At 41.9% G+C, this 24,051-nt stretch overlaps 1 protein-coding gene across 5 annotated transcripts in view; it reads left to right on the top strand.

The window, feature by feature from the left end:
* mid2 (midline 2) overlaps positions 1–24,051 on the top strand; it is a 141,913-nt gene that overhangs the window by 57,739 nt on the left and 60,123 nt on the right. For all 5 annotated transcript variants that reach the window (XM_023411129.2, XM_023411126.2, XM_023411130.2 and 2 more), the window contains one exon: positions 12,571–13,454. In XM_023411129.2, the coding sequence (XP_023266897.1) occupies positions 12,627–13,454 (828 nt within the window). In that variant the 5' untranslated portion in view covers positions 12,571–12,626. The remainder of the gene's footprint in view (positions 1–12,570; positions 13,455–24,051) is intronic.

The raw sequence follows: 24,051 nt of genomic DNA, 5'->3' as shown, positions 1-24,051 counted from the left end.
AAGGTAAAAAAAAAATCCATCGAACGTCTTTCTGTCTGCGTGATAATAAGATTTCCCAGCTCGAGAAGCAACAACTGATTGCTTATGAGTGATACATAAAGATAATCGAACGAATAGAGCTACGAGCTGCTGACATTTCGACGCACGGGGCCTGCTGAGCCAATCGAACAGCGGCCAAGAAAAACAATGGCTCATACTGTCCCCCCTCGAAGGAAATGCCAAACATTACAGTGCTGTATAAATAGAAGGCTCTGACTTTGTAGAGCAAGAGAGCCAGATAGAGGACAGGAACCCCCTCCCTGGGGTCATACTGATGGCAAGGCCTCCGACCTCTCCCCCCCTTTCCTCTCTCTCTCTCACTCTCTCTCTCTTTATTGCCCTTTTTGTTTTTCTCTCTGGGCGTGTGATCTATTTTTGAGCTCATTTCTCTCTCTCTCTCTTTCTCTCTCTCTCTCTCGTTTTTCCATCTCCTTTGGTTTACCTTTATATTTTTTTTATGTCTCTCTGACACCGGGTCATCGTGAATAACTGAACGGCCTAGTAACACATCAGAAACACCTCCTGCTTTATTAATGGCACCATCTACTACAGCTGAAGTAGTAAATGGCCCTCCTGGATGTATTGTGTTTGGGAGGAAGGTGCAGACTTTGACCCAAGGTGAATTCTGCACTTAGAAGCAAGAAAGCTGGTATTTAATAGCTTTTGATCCAGCAGCCTTCTCTCACAGTGCAGTTCAGTATAATTGAATGGTAATGAGAAATTTCCCTTTGCATCTGGAGAAAAGTAGCCCGTGTACGTCCGGGAACACGTGGCCCTGCAACATGCAGCATGAGGTGCAGCGTGAGGAAGACCTTTTACACTGAGGGCACCAGCGCCGGAATGGAAAATCCATCTAGGGTTTAAAATATTAAATCATCGATTTCATTTTGTCATTTCACACTGTTTTTTTTTTTTGTTTTTTTTTCCCCTTCCCCTCTACCTTTACCGAGAAAGGGAGGGAGGGAGACAGAGTGGTCCCCAAAACGAGGTTAGTTGCTCTGCCTGTGTGTAATGGGGTTACTGATGATTCAGCCGAGACAACTCCAACAAGTCTTTCATCTGCGCTATCTTTTTTATCAGACGTATAAATGTATTTCCCTAGGCTGGCAGGCTGCGCTGACAGTATGGAAGATTGAGCCCCAGCTGCCGGTGTAGGCAGATTCAGCAAACAGATGTACATGGGGTAGCACACATACATTCACCACCAAGACATTCTCTCTTTGACTCTTTGTCTTTCTTAATCTCAATCTTATCACACTACAAGAATCTGTAGCCACAAGAGCGTAGGCTTTTCTTCTTTTGGCTTTTATCGTACGAAATAGATGCATTGAGGAGGAGAAATGTCCAAACTCCTGTCGTTTTCAAGAAGACAAATCCATTGTAGCTCAGTAGCACAGTGGGCTGTTTTATCTCAGAGATGTTTCTTAATAAGGACAGCTGTCATAGGAGCAGTCAGACCTTATAGTATTGACCTGGGTATCTGCTCCCTCTAGAATCAATAACACCAACTTGGACATCAGCACTAGCTAATTCAGTTTGACAAGCTATTGATGAAGTGGCTGGCACCTTATGTTCAGTTAGCCTGCTCGAGTACAGCACCAATATGATGCATTTAGAGTTGTCAGCTGTTTTTTCGCAATGGGGAAACTCTTCAGGAGTATATCATCAATCTATTGTCTTCTTGACAGTCTTTCCAGTCTAATATAGGTGTACAGGGCACTGGAATGCAATTTCCCGCAGAAAATATCCTCTTTTCGGAAGCTGAAGGTTCTGTTTATATGGTGCATAGATTGCTTTTTCACACGATGTATAGTACATTTGCATATTTATAGAAAATTCCAGTAAAAGGTAAGCCATTAACTTGGCACTGTGCTCTTGTATATATTTACACACACGCAGTCAGATGAAAATATAGAAAAATTGAAGCTGAATTGGTGTCAACTGTCAACACAGCAAAGTTTGTTTTCTGCAAGCCAAGACAATAGATTTTCTTGCTATCTGCAGTGTGTGCTTTTTCACTCTATCATCTTATTTTATGTCATTTTAGTTTCATCACTGCATGTAGGGGAATTGTTTTGCTCCAGAATAATAGTTATTACAGAGTTCTGTGGAGCCCAGTCATGTGATTAGAAAATGAAGCAGTCAGTGTTGTAGTTCTTGGACGATGTTCAAGGTGAGCTGGATTTGAAAATGTCAATATTTTTTGTATATTTGAGCAAACTTGGCAGTCTTAATAGACTTGAGCAGCCAAACTAATGCTTAAGAAGATAGTGTATCTGACTTTTAAACTCCAGGCAGTGAAGTAAGGGAAATGTGGGGTTTGAGGGTGAGAGTGAAATAAGAAAAGAAAGAAAAATAAAATTCATATTGTCTCTAAGAAACATTTTACCGAATGATTTTGGATCCATCTCTACTTGCCCCTGTCAGTTTTAGACTACTAGTGTATCCAAGTCCTGTAAGTGTGCTACAGAAAAGAAAATATTTGAAGAGAGGAATTACATGGTACTGTCTACTGACTCTCAGGGTCAACCTTTACAACTTACACACTAGCCACCGGGCTTCAGGGCTGCTTACCGATTTATATTTTTGCCTTTGTTGACAACCAGCGGTACCTCTGTTCTCCTTCGCTCTTCATCCTTTCCTCCCTCCAGTACGCTCAGTGGCGTCTAAATATCTAATAAGCTGCTCTGCCAACTTCTGATCCTGGGTTTGTTCTCACCTGGGCAAATGCACATGAATAATGGAAGCAGCGTGAAGTGAGGCAGGGGCATGGATGCTACACAGTGTTGTGTTGAAGCCTGATAAGACTCTCCACCGCAGCAAAAGAGCCTCAGAGAGCTGATGAGACGACGTCTGACAGTATTAACTTTATTACCCACAGGCTGCCAAGCTGTAACAGGCAGCGGTATTAAGTGGAGGGTAAAGGAGATGAGGTGTGCTCTACTCACTGTCACAACCCTGTGAAAATCTCATTTAATTTTGCTTTCATGTATAAATGTATTAAACCAATTAGCAAGTCTGGCTTGGTCTTGCATTTGTTAGTATTGATTGTTTATTTTATTTGCAGATACTTGCATCAGAGCCCTCATCAGCGCAGCCAAAACAACATAGGAAAAAAATATGGCGTTTGAGAATGAGTGTGGGTGTATGCAACCATACACACAGTGACAAGTCAGAGGAGTCGTGTTGGTCTGACACACCTGCATTGGAACATATAGACAAAACAAACACTAATCATGCAAAGAAGAAAAAAAACGAAAACAAATACCCAACAGCACAAAGTACCTGCCTTTTTAAAAAAAATGCACCAGATATATGTAAGTGACAGAGAGATATAAGCCAAGCAAACACATTATCCCAAAGGCACCAGCACAGCTAATTTTATATAGAATTGGGGCAGCATTCAAAATCCCATTTAAATCTATGTAGGCAGAAGAAAACGCAGGTCCACATTGAGATAAGATTCTAGCAATGCACATACACCCACCGCTTCCTCTGTTTCAGTGTTTCAGAGTTGGGTGATATGAATGCATTTTCAAATCATGATAAAATGCAAGAAATCTTCTGTAATCAATGTCATAAGAAAACATCTAAAACACAGGGGATAAATAAATCTGTAACCTGTTTTCTGACACTAATGATCCTTTCATTTGCATTAGATCTCCATTTATGATAATGAAGACCACTGTGTGTATTGTTTATACAGGAAACAATATGCAAAAATATCAGTGTCATCACTTCATGAATATAATTACTACAGATAAATCTCACTGCCATGCAAACTGATGACATTCAGTCAGTAACTGGACCACTGCACCAGTTCCCTACTGTGCCAATATCACACAGAATTTCTGTTATGTGTTACTTATAGTGGGAGTTTCCATGAGATCAGCTAAGGCATAATGAGGTGAATTAAGATCACACCCAATATTTTTCCCATCAAGAGGTAACACTGGTGACGAGGCAATGGGATGGGAAAGCTAACTGTGAACCACAGCTCTGCCTGCTGCCTTTTTCACACTCCACTGAGTATGAGGCTGACCTTGAAGTCAGACGGATGCTTGTTAAGTAATTGAAAAAGTGGATTTTGTTGAAAATATGTAAGAAAAAAAAAAAAAAAAAGTGAAATGTTTCCCGTGACTGAATAAATATATAATTTAATTGTGGAATCGGTATGCCGTGCAGTGTTACCAGATACATTTCCCCTCAAAATACTGATCCTGAACTGATTAGACAGATGTGATATAAGATATTTGTCAAAATGTAAAAAAGAGTCTCCAGTGTAGCAGTGAGAGGGTTAAGCTTAAGCCAGCCCGCTCAACTGCGCTGAATGTGAAATGTGAAACACCGGCTTGGCTGCATTACTGTTTACATTCTATGAATAGGAATCACATGTTTGATGAATCCAGCCCGCTCTGAGGTCTGCTGCAAAGAGAGAGAGAGAGAGAGAGAGACACGGGAAAAGACAGAGTGCAACGGGGGGGGGAGTGTAGGAGACTGGGCAAGTGGAGGCGGGAAAAAGAGTGAGAGCAGAGGAAGAAGAGAGGGAAGAGATGAAGGGAAACAGCGAGAATGAAAGCGGTGGCCAAAGGAACCCTGGGCAGTTTCTCATATGCTAAAACATTCCTTTTTATCCCATCAAGCAGCAGCATTGAGACGCATGGCTCCTGTCAAAAGACTGCACGGAAATGTAACACAGCAAGTTTAATGTGCTGCTTGATCCCACTTATATAATCATGTGTACAGTTTTGCTGTGTGTTCTGGTCAACTGGTGGGCTGTCATTTCTGGAGCTGCCCAATTTCCTTTTTCCAAAACCAAAGTGGTGAATAACTGTAGTCTCTTGACGTCTGGCAAAACTCAGCAGCGACTAGTCCTGACATGTGTCTTATGCTTGTGGGTATTTTTAACACAAACTGCAATAATGAATTGCCCTCCAAATAAATGCCAGCATTTCAATCCACTAATGCAGCCGAATTCCACCGAATCCACAAACAATGCCCTGTTTCTTTTTGGTTTAAATGCTCAGGAGAGGTGATTAGGGTAAATGCCAGGACTGGGGCTACAGAGTTTGCTAACACGGTCACTAATGAAAGTACTCATAGAGCAGTGCTACGTTAGGGTGTTTTTATTAGTCATTTTAATGTGTGCGCTCTTGATCAGTACCTGGGCCACGCCAAAATGTGTGAAGGTCTGTGATTTACCAGCGTCGCACAAACAGGCCAGCCATTCTCTGTGGAAAGACACGTGTTGGCTCCAGGTGGTGGTGTTTGACTACCTCTTTTAGTAATGAATGAAAACTCTTTTTTTTTTCTTTCTTTTTAAGAAAGACAGAGTGTGAGGCAGAGAGAGAAATCAAACCACCATCTTGCCGTGTCACGTTTTAACATCTTCCCTGCTCCATAAAAATTTCAAGCTTGATTTTTATTTTTTCGGTTTTCTTCCGGGCAGCTTTTTAATTAGTGATGTGTTACTGTTTACTGTCACACGAACAACCCAAGGAAGAAATCCTTTAATTTGTTATTAACATCTTTAACCTTTTGCCTGTTTCGGAGATATTTGTGGAATGCTCACTGCATAACAACAAGGTCCTCAGCAGATTGAGGTCACAGTCAGACGTCTGACTGGGCTTGTCAGTTGAATAGCATCTGTCTTTGTTTAGCCCCAAACCACTGTGGAGAATCAACCTGATGGCTACCATGAATGCAGCTGGCCTCTAATAGACCCCTGGCGAACGACTATTGTACCAGGGCATGCTGGGGTTAAAACAATAAAGCAGCTGTTTAACCAAAACATTGTATGTTGTCACCCTCATGTCAGTGGAAACACCACTGCAGTTTAGCTAGCAGCTTTCTCCAGAAAAACACAAGAGGCCGGGCAAATGGGTTATTACACGACTGCTTGAAGCTACTCACAGCAGCCGGTTAGCTTAGCTTAGGATAAAGACCGGAAACGGGGGGGGGGGGAATTTTGTCTCTGTCCATTTAAAGGAAACAAAATCCACCTGCTAGCACCTTTAACGCAAACTAATTATCACGGCATGTGTTGATTGTTAAAGCCACAGAGTTTTGCCGTCACCTTGTTGTCATTTTCTGCAGAGGGACACTGACAGGGAGTTAGTTAGCACTGTTTTATTCAGCTTTCTCGGAAACAATGTAAATGGCAAATGGGTTGTTAGAGTTCTTACTATGCCTTCAATCTGCTGGAAAGTTTTGTACTAAATTTTCTCCATCACCTGCAGTACGTTAAAAGACAATGAGAATTGTAAATGAGGCTACCTCGCTGCCTATGGCTTCAATTAACTATTCTTTAGAGTGTTTGTTTAAACTATTTGCCTGCCAAGTAATGTCTCAATTATTTCCAACCTACTCCCTTACACCAAAAAGCACAAGTGATAGCATTTTCCCATAATGAGAGTACAAATGATTTTTTTTTTCTCCACAGCTTCGGGGTGTGTTTTCTAAAGCCCCTAAAAAAGGAAGAGCGGCGACCCCCTGCCGCTGTTGTTTACTGTCGTCTTACTCTCTGGAGCCTTTAAACCTCAACTATGTGATTTTCTGCTCCTCTTCCTTTACTGTGATAAGCCTGTGATTGACAGCCTCCAGTGAGATGGAGAGATTCCAGGTAGAGCAGTGTGAGTGCAGATGGAAGGATTGGATGAGGGTCTGGGCAGGATGAGGGGGTGATAGATACACTGTCAATCTGACAATAAAGAAAGTGGTGATTCACTGTAGATTGTCACACTCCTGGGACTGATTCAGTTGCCACTGATGAAGTCTGCAGTAGTGGAGTAGTGGCCAAGGACTCAAGGCACATCATTGTGTGTGTTTATGTTGTATGTCTGTTTGGGTGCATCTGTCATTAGCTGGCTCTATGTCAATGTGTTATTGTGTGAGACAGACATATTGATGTGAATGCATGTATGCTCCTTGTTAATACCTGTATAATCTACCTTGGTCTGAAGTATCCTTTTCCTGTAGGTAATCTTTTATTCTGCTCTCCTCTTACGGAACAAGTTTCTTTGATTTTTTTTTGGTTCTGGCTTCACCTCAGCACGTCTTTCGTATCTTTGAAGTGAAAGGTTGCTTTTGAAGTGGAAAAAATTATTTATTGCTCTTGTGTCCAGTCAGTTTTAGCACATTATATGTCCCATATTTTCATCTTCTCAAGGTTTGTAAAAAGGAGGAAATGTTTTTGTGTACTTGTTTTGTCTGAATTGCATTAGATGTTAATGATCCTAGAGCTTTGAGGTAGTGAGTATTAATTCATCATTACAAAATTATAAAATTTACATGTACAGTAAAATCCAAACACTTTGGCATAAGAAAATGTACATAAAATGTGGATTTCTGTTATTGACCAGAAATTAGAGCTTTCATGCTCTTGACAATACCCCTTTTAGAAAAGTGCATTGCGCGACTGCTGCACAATGCACTTGCGTCTTTCATTCCGAGGTCTAGGTGTGGTGAATTGTTTGTCTGTTGCCCCGTCTTCCCGACATCATCAAGTGTCCATTAAACTCCCGTTTTGGCTCTGCAGCTGTGCGAGCGCAATTCAGGAGGGAGCAATCTGGGTTTTACAAGTGGATTGTTTGTACACGGATAATCGTCTTTGTTCCACAAATGCTTTTTCTCGAGAATGATGCATGCGTCAACAAAGTGAATTCATACACATGCAACCATACACCCGGGGGACTGCGACTGTCCTTTTGAAAACAAACAGCTTCTTTTATTGTTTTGATCTTTGCAAGATTATGCAATGACAGAGACTGTGACATCAGTGTTTTCTATTTTTGGTCTTTCCATGAGATTGTCTCTTACACTGGTAATGGAAATCATTACTACTGCCACATTTTTATGATCTAATTGTCTCATAAAAATACCTCTGGACACATACAGACACACAAACACAGCTACTTGGTACACATGCACTCCTTGCACTAGAATTGAGTTGGGCTTGTAAAAATTTAACGATTTGGAAATTCTATAAATTAAGATTATTAATGGTAGTTTTATATTTACGGACAGCACTTTAGCTATAGATATTTACAGCTTATAAAAGGTTTTTGTGGACAACAATTTATCAGCACCCTTAATGGCGTTTAAACTTTTGACCTCCACAGTAGCAAGCGATCTGCTTGAACGCTATTAAACTGTCTCCTAACAAACCTCCCTGCCCCAAGTTGATGTGATTAAGACCCGAGCAGGCATCAGACGCATGCTTGTCTGCTATGCTATTACATAAAACTCTTACAGGTTCCTGTTTGCTCCCTATTGGCAGGATTATGACCATTCAAATAAACAAGCCTCTTTTGTAAGAGAAACCACAGTATCACTGTTCTCTACATTTGGGGTTAAACCCATGTTTTACATGCTGAGAGTGGAGTAGTTCTGTCTGGGTCATCAGTAACCTGTCCTGTGCCTGACAGCTGTTTTAGTTTTCTTATACATGCTGGTCCACATCTCCACACAGCAGTATGAAAAGAGCAACAGGGCTGAAATGGTTTTCTCTTTATGAATGTGATTTGTTTATGAGGATGTCTGAAGCAAAAGTATAAAGCATAAGCAAATTAGAATTCACAGCCTGAGTGTGTGTATGTGTGGACTAAAGAAAAGTATTAATCTAGCTCTGCCTCTTCAGACAAAATAATGAATCATCAGTGATGTCCCATATTTTTTTCCCTTTTTTTTCATCTGTTTCACTAAAAGCTCTGAGTGAGACCAAAAAGTCTTGCTACAGTAATCAGCACAACAGTGGATCAGAGTGAGTGCCTTACAGCTTTATGTGTGTGTGTGTGTGTGTGTGTGTGTGTGTGTGTGTGTGTGTGTGTCTGTGTGTCTGTGTGTCTGTGTGTCTTTCTTCAAGCACCAACTCAAGCTGTTCTCCTTCCAGATGGGACACTTCACCTTTACAAGAGCAGCAGAAGAGAAAAGACAGACAGTTTGTGCTTGTAGATGCGCAGCTCTGTCTGTGAATCTGTATCTTTTGTTTAGTTTTTTTGTCTTTTTTGTGGATGTCTGTGCGTGTCTCCTGCCCGTCTGCAGCACAACAAGTGCCTTTACCATGAAGTTAGCGACTCAGCCCCTAAGTGAGTCCCATCTTAGCTGACACTGTTTCCCCAGAGTGACATAGCTAAAGCTTAATGGGCCTGTTGATGGTGAGTTAAAGCTTGGTGTTAATTATAACACCATGCTCCGTTAAACGCAGTCACATTAACATCAGCATAAGCAGCACTGTTGAGCTCTGTCCTGGGGAATAAAGAGAGATTGCTGATTCAGTCAACACTTGAATTGGACATTTGTAGAAAGGATAACAGTCATGCACTCCCTATAGACTTGATGGGCTTAATAATTGAGGGTTCGGATTCTGTCTTCTTGTTGTGATACAGCTTTCTCGACAGATGTACAATCCCTCTGCATATTTGTTGTGATGACATATGGTTGATTTTTCTGAGTAAAAACGGAGCTGTGGGATTTGTGTGACTTTTCAACAGTTTTATTTATCAAATACTGATTATGCACAGACAAGATTTGGAGGAAATAATTTCCTGTTATGCAACAACAAAGTATTGATTGACTTTAGTTTTCTTCTTGTATGATATTGTGGTCAAAACACATTGCTGGTCTTGTGTTGCATCAGTTAACATATTCACATGATGACCCGATGATCTTGAATGTGTGTCCCGAGAAGCTGAATGAACGTGTGCTTTGTTTTCCTGTTGCTGACAGCGGTCATATGAAGCGGAGGTGTTGCTCAGCCTACAGCTGCTCTCTCAAAATACGGATCACACTGACTTTTGAATATTTTAACATTATTTATTTCTTTACCTGTTTTATAAAGCCGTAGAAAGCAATCCTATATGTGTATTTTAAAGTAGAAATTAAATGTTTATCTTACGAACGTCTTTTTGAACAAATTAAAATGTTTTTCTGATAAGAAGTGAAACATTCACTGAAAAATGAATCAAATGTAATGACTGAGGAGAATGTGGAGAATGATATCATTTTTGTACCTTTAGTCTCCAAACTGAGGGGGGGGGTGACCTTGCTTGTCATCAAAAGGTCTTGAAGGTTTGCCCTTGCCTCCCCTTCATCACCTCCACCTACATCCTGTTTCCATCCATCCGCCCCGTGGTTATCAAGTCTCTGATACAGTGGAGATAAATTAAACCTATTGTGCCGAAACTCATGTTTGCTCAGTCTGCTTGCTGTTGAACTCTCTCTCTCTCTCTCTCTCTCTCTCTCTCTCTATCCCTACCGCGGCAGTGCTGTGTGATAACAGCCACATAAAGCATCTGATAAACAGCAGCCAAGGCGAACACTGAGGAAGGACATTATGTGCTTGTGCACACATACGCACATTACTTTTTCATGGGCAGATAACTAAAACGTATACACCTATACAGTACAGGCTCACACTCACACACACACTCTCTCACACACACATATTTGAATACAAGCACAATGTCCATTTGCTTCCATCAGTGTAATATCTGCATGATTGGCTGCGAGACGTTATTTCTTTCTTTTCCGGGTAATGAATTTTGTAACGAAGCTGCTGCATGCGTACGACTATACTTTCTTCAGTTGAGTGCCTTTCGTAAGCACTTAGCTGCTGCTCAAATCATGTTTGCTTTGAACACGGCTCAGTGTCGAGGCATGGTTTCTGGTGCAGCAGAAGGGAGGAGACTTTTGTTAGTGCAAATGAGTTTGAGTTTTTGAGCCCTGTTTCTGTCTTTATATAGGCCTGTCTGCAGCTGGTCCTGTGCTGCATGGTTGTGTAATGCGTAACTCTCGATGCAACTGAATGCTCAAGTTAGGGTGGCGTCACAGCGCAACCAAGTCATTACAAACAGGCCGCGGTTGACACAGTTTATTCAGTATTCCCTAATATGAGCAATTAAACAGATAAGGAGGACAGCGTCTTGTCACTTGAGCATGATGTTTTGACAGCTTGTGAATTTCATTATCCATCTGGAGTCAGGCTTATGTGATTCAGGCAACAGGACATTTTTGCTGCACAATACACGATACATGTTTGGGCAGGATACACTCAACACAATCTCTGGGGCTTTTCTCCGTGTTGGACATTGGACAGTGTCTGTGCTGATAAAGAGATGAAGGAGGACGAAACACTGGGAAATGAAATGCACACTGTGTTTAAAGTTGCTTTATTTTGAGTAACAGGTGGAAAAACAGGAAGATGAATAATCCCTTACTGGATAAACTTACTGATAAAAACACGTTGTGGACACTCGTGCTCACTCATTTCATGCTCAGCACTTCCTCACTTTGAAATTGAACTTTGTAACCTTGTAGGAAACCTCAGCGATGTCTCTAGATCCACAGGCTGTCTCATTAATAATGTTAGTATCGCTTGTATTTGCTGCCCTTTTCTTGATAACAAGTTTTCGCCTGTGTGTTTATTTAATCTCTGAACTTCGTCATCTTAATGACCTAAGCTTTCAGAGAGGTCACTCACGGTCAGTTTAAACCCAGACCCAAAGGTGAAAAGTAATTTTTGATGAGTCATAAGCACTAAAACCCAGTCAGTCAGTCATCTGTGAATCTTCTTTCATCCGGTTTAATGCTGTAGTTTCACGGTCCCTGCTTTGTTTCTTTAAAAGGACAGAGAGCCTCTGCTAGCTGTGCTCCTGTGCCAATGAATCAGCACGGGTGGGGGGGGGTTATTGGCGATTTCTCATGTCAGTGGTTTTAAGGCCACCCAGGGGAGACAGCTTGATATGCAGGCTGTAAGGTGCTTGAGATTGGGCGAGGTGGGGAGGGGTGTCTAAAATCAATTCTCCTGGTTAGCTCTGGCCCCTGTTTTCACTGTCTCGCTTGACATTGTTGTTGGAACTGTACTTTAAAGTTTAAAATGTTCTTGAAGTAAAGTGTTTATTGCTTGGTAAGTCAAACTGATCTCACCGTAGATGGCACAGTAAAATGTCAGCGGTGAGCGGGAGACAGACAGATGGAAGTAAAAACAAAGTAAGGTTAAGAGTCTGTCGGGGTGTCGAGAAATGTGGTTCTTCTTTCTTTTCCCTCCTGTGCTGCTGTGCATCTGTCTCTCCTTTTCTCCGCTATTCTCTTCACTCCATTGATTTTTACCTCTTCTCTACCTTTCAGCCAACCTCATGTCTTTTTCTTCCTTGCTAGTTCAGCCATTCCTCTTCTTCTCATACACCTCCGCAGGAAGAATCATGTGTTACAGGCTGCAGCAGGGGGGTCCCATCTACAGTTGTGCCAGCGGAGCGGCTGATCTATAACATTGGAAGAAATATGTGTGTTAGTGATGTTTCTGCTGAATCCGCACAGGCCAATTTGTGTTGAAGCCAATAACCTCAGGACTGAATTAGTTAGAGATAGAAATGGGTGAATGGGCAGTTCGATGAGTTGTGTTCTCTTTCAGCTGCTCTGTTCAATACAAAATAGCCCAAGAACAAAAGTACAGTAAAGCAAAAATTCCTAATTAAAGGCGTCTTTACAATTTGTAATGGTAGTAGTCATTCATGTCTTTTTCTTTTCATGCAGGTAACCGGCCAGCTTCTGTGGGATTTGATGTCACCTTTAGATTGGTTCAACTGAAGATGGAAACACTGGAGTCTGAGCTGACCTGCCCGATCTGCCTGGAGTTGTTTGAAGATCCTCTGCTCTTGCCCTGTGCCCACAGTCTGTGCTTTAACTGTGCCCACCGCATCCTGGTGTCTCACTGCTCCACCAGCAAGCCCCTCGAATCTATCTCAGCTTTTCAGTGCCCGACCTGTCGCTACGTCATCACGCTGAATCACCGCGGCCTGGAGGGCCTTAAGCGCAATGTGACGCTGCAGAACATCATTGATCGCTTTCAAAAGGCCTCCCTTAGCGGCCCCAACTCCCCCACTGAGAGCCGGCGCCTGCAGCCGCAGCGGCCCTACACCGCCACCATTAGCGGTACAATAGCTGGAACAATTGGCGGCGGTGGTGGTGGTGGCACAAGTGGAAGTAGCGCCCGCGGCAGCCCGGCCACTTCCAGCCACTCCCACCCGCACGCCAACCACACCAATCACGTCAACCACACCAACGCAAACCACAGCCCGGCTGTTGTTGCTAAAATGGATCCACGCATAAGCTGCCAGTTCTGTGAGCAGGATCCGCCGCGCGAGGCCGTCAAGACGTGTGTCACGTGCGAGGTATCGTACTGCGACCGATGCCTGCGCGCAACACATCCTAATAAGAAGCCGTTCACCAGCCACCGCCTGGTGGAGCCTGTTCCAGACACTCACATCCGCGGCCTGACTTGTCTGGAGCATGAGAATGAGAAGGTCAACATGTACTGCTTGGTGGACGACCAGCTCATTTGTGCCCTCTGCAAGCTGGTTGGGCGCCACCGAGAGCACCAAGTGTCCTCACTCACCGAACGCTTTGACAAGCTCAAGGTGAGTCCCTCATGTCCTTTCCAGTTTACAAAGCATGTAAGAAGGTCATGTCAGTTTATGTGTTCTGCCCCTATTCTTTTCTTGTCTGACTTCTGTGTTTGTGAAGCAAGGTAAGTCACAACCTGCAGCAGGATTTAACTGAAAAAGAACAATGACTTACTACTGAGCATTGAAGCTATTCCCATCTTTACAGAGAGGTTCTCGTACATAGCCTGCAACATTCATTGTGATATCATTGTTTGCAGTTTGCCAAACAGCAAAATCTTTAATCCATCCATTCCTACCTTAGGGATGTTCATTCTGTGCATTTCTGTTGACTATGAACTTTCGATACCGCCACAATTGCATCATACTCACTCACACCAGCTTTTGTTCAGCAAGAAAGACAGAAAGACACATTGCAAACAGAGAGAGAGAGACAATTGGGAGGGTGCACTGGCAAGAAGGGCGGAGGGAGACGGAGAGCAAAAGGGAGGCCGTCATTATAATAGTCGATGAGCTGGCATTCCCTGTGGCCACTGAGCATTCAGAGGCTCTGCGTAAAGACCAGGACTGCTGAATCAGGGTGAAAAACAACAGAGAGAGGCACTAGCTGGAGCTAATTCCACCACTAAAGACCTAAAGCTGCCGGCCGCATCAGCTGGCCTAAAACTTTCACCAGTAGTGTGCGTTGAACATGTGTACATCAAAAACATGTGACTGTCTTTTGGTGTATTTATATATATATTTTTAAGCATCCTTTTTCCAAATAAAAAAAAAGAAAAAGAACACTTCAAAATTAAGCATCCTCCTGGCAATTTGCCATCTAACTGACTGCACACTAACATATGTAAAATTGATTAAATATTTCAATTGGATTATAAGTTTGGATTGCTACTGTGAGTAATATTGAACTATTGAGCTCATAGTAAGGGATTTTTTTGTTGTTTACTGGGATAAAAGAACTCATTTATTACTAGTTAGGCCTTTGGTTAAGGCTTTATTATGGTGAAACTGCTTTCATGTGCCCTTGATACCTTGCAAATGAGCATCCTTATTGCTACAATAAACTTCTAATTAACAGAATAATTCTGAGGTACCAGAGGTGTTTCGTCCTCCAACACAATGCTTGAGTGAAATCAGTATACCAGGGGATAATATAACAGTGATAATTGCAAAGGCCTCCTGATTCTCTTTGTTTTTCTATAATGCTGCATAAATGTGTCCGCACAGATGGCTAAACCAAAAGTGAAAGCAGTAAAAAAAAAAAAAAAAAAAAAAGAATTCCTGCTGTGTGTGTGTTAATGCAAGCGCAGATATCCACATATTGCCCAGACATGAATTTTTGATGTAGAGATCCAGGCTCGGGTATTCGCCCTGCTGTTTGATAGAGATATCTCAAGTGGTGCCACTATGTAAGGGTGAAGGGTGGAAGTTACAGATGCTCTGTGTTTTCACTGATGCTGCATTGTGTAAAAGAGGCAAAGCAATACATCGGCTGTATTGTATTGTTATATAAATTATCTACTTCTACCTCCTACTTGATGTCTAGTTCTGCGCCTTTTGTACTTCACACTGTAAATCTCTGAATTCACATAGATTAAGGAAATTCCAATCATGTTTTCTGTCCCCAGGGTGTGAGGGTGTTTCCACAGTTTGATTGTGTCAAATGAATGGCATTGTGTTAGCACAAACGGACACCTGAGAAAGTGCTACATTGGCACTTTCTGGGCCTTATCTGTTAGAGAGGTGTACTGTGCGGTACGTGTAGTTTTGTTGGAGGATGTTCTATTTTACAAAGACAAACGGATGCATTTTCAGTCGTCTCCCATTTGGGCTTTTTTTTTTTTTTTGTCGCTGAACAGTACAAAGCAAAAGTGTGGGGGTGTGAGAATGTGTTGGCCCCCTGTTTCAAGAGACATTGTTAACATTCAACGTGCAACAAAAATCCATCTCATTGGGTCTCCAAGGTGAGCACAACACAACAGCAGTGATGTGCTCAGTGGCATAAAACATCACTTTTATTTTAGTAATTCTACCTTGTGCATTATTGATGACTTTCTCTCCCAAAACTGTGGGAGAGACTTTCAGTTTCAGCACCAACATGTCAGCGAAAATCCACCTGCTCAGCACCTCTCATCGACTTAACTCACAGGAGCATTGGGTTTATTTTCATTAGCATGTACACTTTTCTTTTCCTTTTTTTTTTAAATTTTTTTTACAGTCCCCCCCCACCTTCCACCACCTCATTCTCTACAGACTGTGGGAGAGTTTACTGTAAGTAGCTAGCCCTTCCCCTCCCTTCCTCTCCACTTCATGGCTGGCTGTGGTTCTTTTGAATGTTCCACATCCAAGGCTTTGAACTTTCTTGACTTTGAAATCACCAATCTACCCAAAATCTGGGAGGAGGCCAGCCCCAGTCCAAGCCCCAGCTCAGCTCACCAGTGGCAGTGGCAGCTAACTTATAATCTTCTTCTCACACATGGCAAAGTGGAGGAGAGGAAGTCCTATTTGTACATGCTACTCATGGAAGATGTAGGTCAAAAGGGGTGTGTGTCTTCCAATGCATTCTCTTTTTCCTATTTCTTTTTCTGTCTAAGACTGATATACATTAAACACTCTTGGTTGAGTTTTCAGGCATATGTAACTAATATTGTTATTGACTGGTGTGCTGCAATGCGTTAATCAGGCGTTCTAACTAGTCAACAATGCTAAATGATTGAATTAAGTTGCAATAATTGAACCCCTGCAGTTTAACCCCTGCCTCCCTCTGGGTGATCTTTGACCTCTGGATTACCCTTCACATTATTTCCTGCGTCTGCTGTGTATGCTGGGAGCTACGCTGTCCTGAAAATGGTTTCTCACACATTATGGGAAAGGTAAGCTTCCCTTGGGCGAGGCAAGTGGATATTTCAGGAGAGAAAATGCCACCAAGTGCCAGCTCTGTAAAAGACAGAATTTGGCACTGAAACTGCAGGGAAGTGAGTTAATTCCCCAGGCAGCGGTTAAGCAGAGCTCTTTGCTCAGAAGCAAAGACATTTTGTGTCTTATAATTGGCAGACTTTGGTAATGGTGTTTTACTTTGATATGCTTAAAAGACTGCAGCTTAAAGGTACTGCACTCTAGATTTTTATTTGTTTTCGCACAATCAGATTCACCGAAACCACTTCCAGCTAAGATGCATTCTGTCTCAGCAGTGAATATCTCATCACCTGCTGCTTTGGAAGTGTATACTACAGGCTCATTAGTGTGTAATTTAGGTAAAATTTGTGGCAGTCTGACATCCTTTTTCAGAGAGACAAAATTAAAAATCTAAAGTGTGTGCTGTGTGCTCTCAGCATAGGACTTTTTAGTCATACAACTGTGATGTAACACTGAAAGATCACAGCGCTGTAGGCTAATGTCTACCACCTGGTTCATGACTGGTCACAACGCAAGAGTTCATTTGCATTTATGAATGCAAAGATGCAAAGTAGGTGTTGCAACCACTGAACACGTTATTTTTATAACCAGCCATGACTGATTGGTGAGATATGGGGGCTTTTTTTTGATACACAGGAAATCTAAATCTGCAAACTTCTACTACTTCTACTTACTATAGTTGAGTGTTGCAAGGACAAATCCATTTGCCAAATAGCTCAACATTTTGGGAAATATACCTGTTCTTGCGAAATGTTAGATGAAAAGATCGCTCTCACATATGTAGCTGGAGTCAGCAGATGGTCAGCTTAGAATAAAGACAATTTCTTGGTCAAGCCAAGCCCATCCTAAAAAGACAAATTGTTTGTTTTTACACTTTTTTACACTTCATTTTGTACTTCAAAGGTGCTGTTAAGTGGATTTTGTTCACTTTGGACAGAATCAGGCGAGCTGCTCCCACTCATTATGATATGCTAAGCGAACCATCTGCTGGCTCCACCTTCATATATACTGTACAGACATGAGAGTGGTATCAATCTTCTTGTCTAACTAGAAAATAAATGTAACGTGAAACTGCTTACTTACTACCTGGAGTGGACTTTGTTAGCTAGCATTATAAGTTGTAATCCATTATCCCAGGGAGGTTATGTTTCCGTGTGTCTGTCTGTTTGTTTGTTTGCCAGCCAGGGCTACACAAAAAGTACAGAACCATTTTGCACCAAACTTGGTGTCGGGATGTGACATGGGCCAGGGAGGAATGCCTCAAATTTCAGATCTGATTAAAGAGGCAGATCCAGGAATTATTTTATCACTTTCCTCAACATTACGTGTGTTGAACTTAATTTCTCCCCAGCACCTAAAGAGCACACAGTAGTCTTTGATGAACATAGGCACCTGAATTAAAATAAGTGGTAAAAAAGAAGCCTGGAAGAAGAAGAAGAAGAAGAAGAAGAGAGGCAGCAAAACATTAATTGATGACTTCATGGGACAAAGACGGAAACAAATTGAGAAAAAGTGATAAATGGATCAAATCACCAGGATGAGAAGTTTTCTTTCTCTTCTCTTCCATAATACTGGCAGTTAATTTACTGACTCTTAGGCTCTTAAGGGTTTGAAGTGTGTGTGCTTTAGCATCAAGTGCTAATGAGCTGACATGACGGCAAAGCCTATTGGGGGAACTGCTGACATTTGCGACACTCAGACCAGCACTCAACATAAGCAGCAGATAAACCTAAAGACTCTGGATATTCAACTCAGCGCGTCATGTGTGCGTTAACCCTGCAGCAGTGGGATTTGTCATTGACTGTGTGTGTGTGTGTGTGTGTGTGTGTGTGCGCTCGTGCATGTGTGTGTTTGTGTCTCCAGGGTCTTGACAGGTCTCACGCATACTTGTTCCAGATGATAGTCTGTTATGTACATGAGAAGAATGATGAAATATGCAAAACATTCCCGAGCGATTATTGGATTAATTCCTGTTTAGGAAGAGGCAAGTCATAGCATACTGACACAGACCCCCTCCGCCCTTCCGCTTTCTTAACCCGCCGCCAGTCCCCCCCATCATATCTTCTACCCCCCCCATCTAAGCTCCTTAAGGCACTGTCTTAACTCTTTTTCTGTGCAATGTGTGCTTTACGTCTGCTCCTGCTGCTGCTGACTCCACTCCTGCTGTATTTACCCCCATTTCTCTTTGCCAGATTCCAGAAGCAAGTTTTGTACGCGCGTGCATGAGCGTGCACGGCCAACGCACATGCGCAACGCAAATTCATGAGCATTTAATGACATCTACACCCACAAACTCACTTGTACTTTCTGAGTCTCTTTTCATACACACAGTTACGGGCCAATACGCAAAGTAGAGTTCAGCTCATCTAATCTGATTGCACGCCAAACACTGACAGTAATGATTTTAAGAGGAAATTAAAAGGCGGCAATGTCAAGTAGTCAGCCGAGCTGAATTCTTCTTGCTCTTGCACCTCCTTCGTTCTCATACACTGGCAACTTTCTTATTATTTTCCCTCATACACAGGCTCCCACTCTCTCTGTCACTGTCCTCTCACACTGTCACCCTATTTCTCTCACTTTCGCTGTTTTGCAGGGAGCCACACAAACATCATCCTTCCCTCCTGCTTTCTGTCACAGTGTTTCTCTCTTCTCCCTCTCCCTCATTTGGCCCCTGGCCAGTCGGTCTTGTTTTAGGTAACCCCACTCCTCTCTGCCCTCAGTCTCCCACAAAGCCACATATACTGCAGCAGCAATGGCTGGTGAGAGAGAGAGACTCACAGCCCTCCAGTGTGTTTGTTGTGTAGGAGGGAATATGATTGCCTTCAAATATGTGTGCAGTATTTACAGGTGTGTGTATGTGTGCGTGCGTGCGTGCGTGCGTGCGTGCGTGTGTGTGTGAGTGTGTATATGTGTGTGTGCGCCTGTGAACAGGTGCGGGTCTGCATGTGTGTCGAAGCAGATGCTATTAAGACTGACATGTGTGGAGTGATAGGGAGCTGTGTGAGTGTGTGATGTCAGGGGAAATCATGGCTGTATCTGCAGAACATTGTGAGATGGAGCACACTTAGTCATTATGACGGAACCACCAAGGATGTAGTAGAAAGCTTTTAGTGTCTGTGTGTGCGCGCCACTCTGCCTACGTGCGTTTACGTGCCCATTAAGTGTGCATGAAAGCGTGTGTGTCTGAATCGAAGCCTATACTTCGCAACGCACACAAGCGCGCCCTGTCGATGCATCATGCATGTGTTGTGAAAATATGTCACGCCACCCCATCATAAAATTTGGTGGGTCATGGAAAAAAAAAAAAAAAAAAACTTATCAAATCACTCCCAGCCACTGCTTCATGCATATGCACAATTTATGCTGAAAGAAAGTGGAAAGCTTTTAAGAGCTTTGGTGTCGGCACTGGTACAATGCAATGCAGAAAGGAGGATATAACCCACATTACTCATCTCTGACTTTTGTGTGTATGTTTGAGAACGATGTACAAATTTATCCATTCCATTTATCCATTATCCGCTGATGCCTCTCCTCGTTTTTCCTCCATAAAACCAGAGCAGGGTTCACTTGCGTAGCCTGTTACTCACAGTAGAGGCAGCTACAACATGATACTGATATTCACTGCTATAGGATGGCCCATTTGACCCACTGAAATAGATCAGCTATAGTATTTTCTAAGGGCTGTCCTGAGGTGCAATGCTGTGTTGTTCATCATCTTTAAAACTGACCTTCATGACTTAGTACAGCTGCTGAACGACTGTCAGTAAAGTAATTTAACTGCATTTTCTCTGTAACTTATACTTCATAATTAACTTATTTAAAATAACTTGTTCATTTAAAGGTCCAATCTTTCCAACTATGAAATATGTGTTTTTGGTCTGCAACAATTTCCATATATTTAGCGTCACATGAAGGTAGGGTTGCCACTCGACCCATATGATATGGAATTATAAAATAAAAATGCAATGGGATGCAATTTGTCCTGTATTTTTGTACACATCATTTCATTTATAAACGATGTCCTCAAAGTGCTTTGTCAAGTAAAACCAATCGAGTTAAATCCTACAAGTGGATTGGAGAAGTTTATTAATGAGCGGTAGACATCTGTTTCAAACGTCCCCTATTTCTTCACAAGTGACGGTATGTGTGACTATAAAGTATATTTTTAGCACGGAAATGGTCCGCTTCAAAAACACTGAACATCAGCACAAATATTTAGGAGCATCAACCTCAGCCATTCGTTTAAATCCATGCTTGTTGAACCCTGCTTGATTTTCCCTCCTGTCTTTCTCTTTTATTTATTTTTTGCCTTTTCATAAGGCTTAAAACCTGAAGGAAACCTAAACTTGAAGGCTTGTGCTGTGTGTATTTTAGCGTAAAGCTGTAAGAAGCTGACAACATAGCAAAGCTTAGCTGAGCCTCTGACACTTTTGGCACTCAAGGAAAATCATTTTAACTAAGCAGCTGATAAATACAACTTTATGGATCTCTGTGGCATCTACCATACAAAACACACACACATATATATATATATATATATATATATATATATATATATATATTTATACTTACAATGCATTCATGCCAGATTGAGTTTGCGTGTCTGTTGTGTCTATTTCGCTACAGTAGCTGTATTTGTGTATATACAACATGGGGTGTCTTAATGCATGGCAGATCATAAACTCATTACTATTTATGTATTTCAGTCAGATGGCTGGCAGCAACACACCACAGCGTAAGAGGATTTACACATTAATCAACAGTGGAAAACTCATCGTGTTATGCTGATGTTATTTTTCACCGACTTCCAAGCATTTTGATTCCATCCTTTCAGGCGTTGCCACATTATTTTCCTCCAATATCTGAGTAAGCACTTCTTGGTATTAATCTGCAACAATCTTCGGCACAGTTCACATTTGTATGAGGAGAGGGGAGGGGCCATGAGGGAACTGATGACACATGCAGTCCATGAACGTTACTATAAAGCTTGATTTACAAATCACATTTCAGTGTCTCTAGGGAATTTGCAAGAATGTGAAGGCTTGATGAGATCGACTCATTTTAATCATACAAGAAGCTTTTCCTGTCACAAGGGTTAATCACAGGTGCCTGGATCCTCCTCCAGTAGCTATTTTGGCTTTGGGCTTCAGACAAGGCACCAAAACATAACAGGAATATTTATACAACGTGTGGAATTTCTGTCAGTGTCCATCTTCTGAATTTCTTCACCCCATACACACACATGCACTGAAGTATTCGTGCATACACGTGAATATACACAAAGGCTGAAGACACATTGAGAGACTCTCTATTCTCTGCTTTGTAGAATGTTTTGGTGTCTGTGCACGCGCTTCCCTTTTTGTGTTGTGCTGTGTGCTTGAGGAAGTCTGAATCCTGTTGTGAGGCTGCCAGGGAGGAATAGCGCGTCGCCACTGGGAAGATGCTTTGGTTGAACTAATGACACCGGTGTGAGATGAACAGCACGTCTTCACTGGCCCGAGGACAACAGGGACCTCTGATTCATCCCCAAACTTAAAATAGCTCGGTGGTTGTTATTCTTTGAGCTGCACCCCGGGAACAATAATCATGGTTAATAATAGTTTTCAGCATTAAATTATCTCTATTATCTGAATGTTGAAGAGCAGTTTTATTGAATTTCCAGCCTTTTTAACAACTGTTATTTTCTTTTAAGTTACTCTTTGTGTGAGTTGTAAAATTAAATATGCACCTGTTGACTTTTAAAGTTTACATTTAAAGCTGCTTTAATCAATATTTTCAACAATGGGTTAAATCACTACACATAGTGTGAAATGTGTTGAAGTATTGGCAAACCCATTCTCACCTGACTTTGGATTTGCCCTTAGCTCTATGGAGCATTTTTTGCATCTTTCAGGTACTTGTTTTGGTTTCATGGCCCACAGCTTTATTATTGGTTCACTCTCACTACTCTCATCCGTGACATTTTTGACCATAGCATGCAGGCTGATAAACCCATTTGAGGCTATACCTGCTCAACAACAAACAGCAGACATACAAGGCTCGTGATAAGCTGGGGGACAATGTGGAGCATGAGGCATCTAAAGAGCCATTTACAGTACATTAGATTTCAAATTAATGCTAATGTTGCTCCATGTCTTTTGGATGTGTGAGTGGGCGACTTTTTGCTAAAATGGTCGTGATAGCAAGTTTATAAGGTGGGAATATATTAGTGTTGTGTTTACGGCATCAATTAATGTAGCTTTAGGGATTTGCTCCCATCAGAAAATGGTTGCACCAGATGTTTGCTATCTCGATAGTACTAGCTAAACCTGTGAAGATCTGATGGAAGTGTGACTGAGACTGAAGGACTGAAACTTAAAGCACCCAACTTTACTCTTTTGGCTTGATCATCTGTTGATGGGCTGTCTATATTGTGTTGTCAAATTGGGTTATAAACTGTAACATGGTTTTCTTATCAGTGGTTTTAAGTCCGTACAGTACTGACTCAACTGTGTAGACTGTGGCTGATAACTGGGAGCAAAACAAGCCTCATTTGCATCATTCCCTCTGGGTCCTGGAAAGATTTTTTGACTCGGCGTTTTACTCTGTGATAATCACTTCACATCATACATTTTCATTACGGAGTGCTTTTCATTTTTGGAAACCAGTGGCTCTGTCCACTTCAGTTTTGGCTCTAAGACAGCTGGTTTCCTTTTTAGCAGCTTCACTGTTGCAACTGCTTGAAATGTAAAACGCATAATTTCCCTTTCAGCAGAGGGCTGAGGAGCTCAATGTTACTGGGTGTTTAGAGCAGCAAATGACCAAAACTGGGTGTAGGCCATAATACACACGCATACTTAAGTTAGTGAGAAACCAATCTTGCCTCTCTGCTACAATCACACTTGGTTGAACATCATCTCATACACATGTATTCATTCTTTGCTTTCATCGTCACTGAAGCTGCATTTCTTATCCTTCCACAAGGCTACAATTTTTCCGCCAGCTTAAGCAATCCCATTACAGTGACAGAGAGAAATTACTTCTGTATGAAGGTCAGTCAGGAATCAGTTGGCTCGGTTCAAAATCACAAGTTAGGAGAGAGAAAACAAGCGAAATAAGGGAGGAGAGTTCATCAAAAGGGGATAGTGGCAAGTGATGGATTTCTTTGTAAAATCACCAGCGGTTTTCTTTGTTAACTACTGATCGCTGCATGGACTGTCATTATTTCAGAATTTGAATTTTCTTCCAGTACTACAGCAGATGACAGGTGGCTGAAAGGGGAGAAGAAATTGGTCAACAAAGTTTTCCTATAGGTTAAAAAGCTCAGTATGATATATTAAAATTCAGATTATAATGAGTATCATTATTGTGTTATAGCACTGCCTGTAGGATACATTCAGTTTCGATGTCCCATCTAAGTTATTCATTGACTGGAAGACAACTCTTTGACATGGATTATGATTATTTATATAATCTTTGTTCCATGGGCCTCCTGAAAGGTAATGCGATCTGTGAGTGAGAGAAACAACTCCTTTGGGCATCTTGAGGGGAAAATAAAGGCCTAGAAATGGATTTCTAAGTATGTGTGTGTGTGTGTGTGTGTGTGTGTGTGTGTGTATGTGTGTGTGTGTGTGTTGTTTTGGGAAGCTGAAGGAGAATGTCACTCTCCCACACTGGGCTCAGTCTCAGACACAGCTGCCTTGGACAGAAATGTTCT

Source organism: Seriola lalandi, unplaced genomic scaffold, assembly GCF_002814215.2.
Source record: "Seriola lalandi dorsalis isolate HSWRI2012SDOR001 ecotype SW California unplaced genomic scaffold, Sedor1 jcf7180002054451, whole genome shotgun sequence".
Classification (NCBI taxonomy): domain Eukaryota; kingdom Metazoa; phylum Chordata; class Actinopteri; order Carangiformes; family Carangidae; genus Seriola; species Seriola lalandi.
The sequence above is the reverse complement of the archived record's forward strand: the minus strand, read 5'-3'. Positions and strand labels throughout refer to the sequence as shown.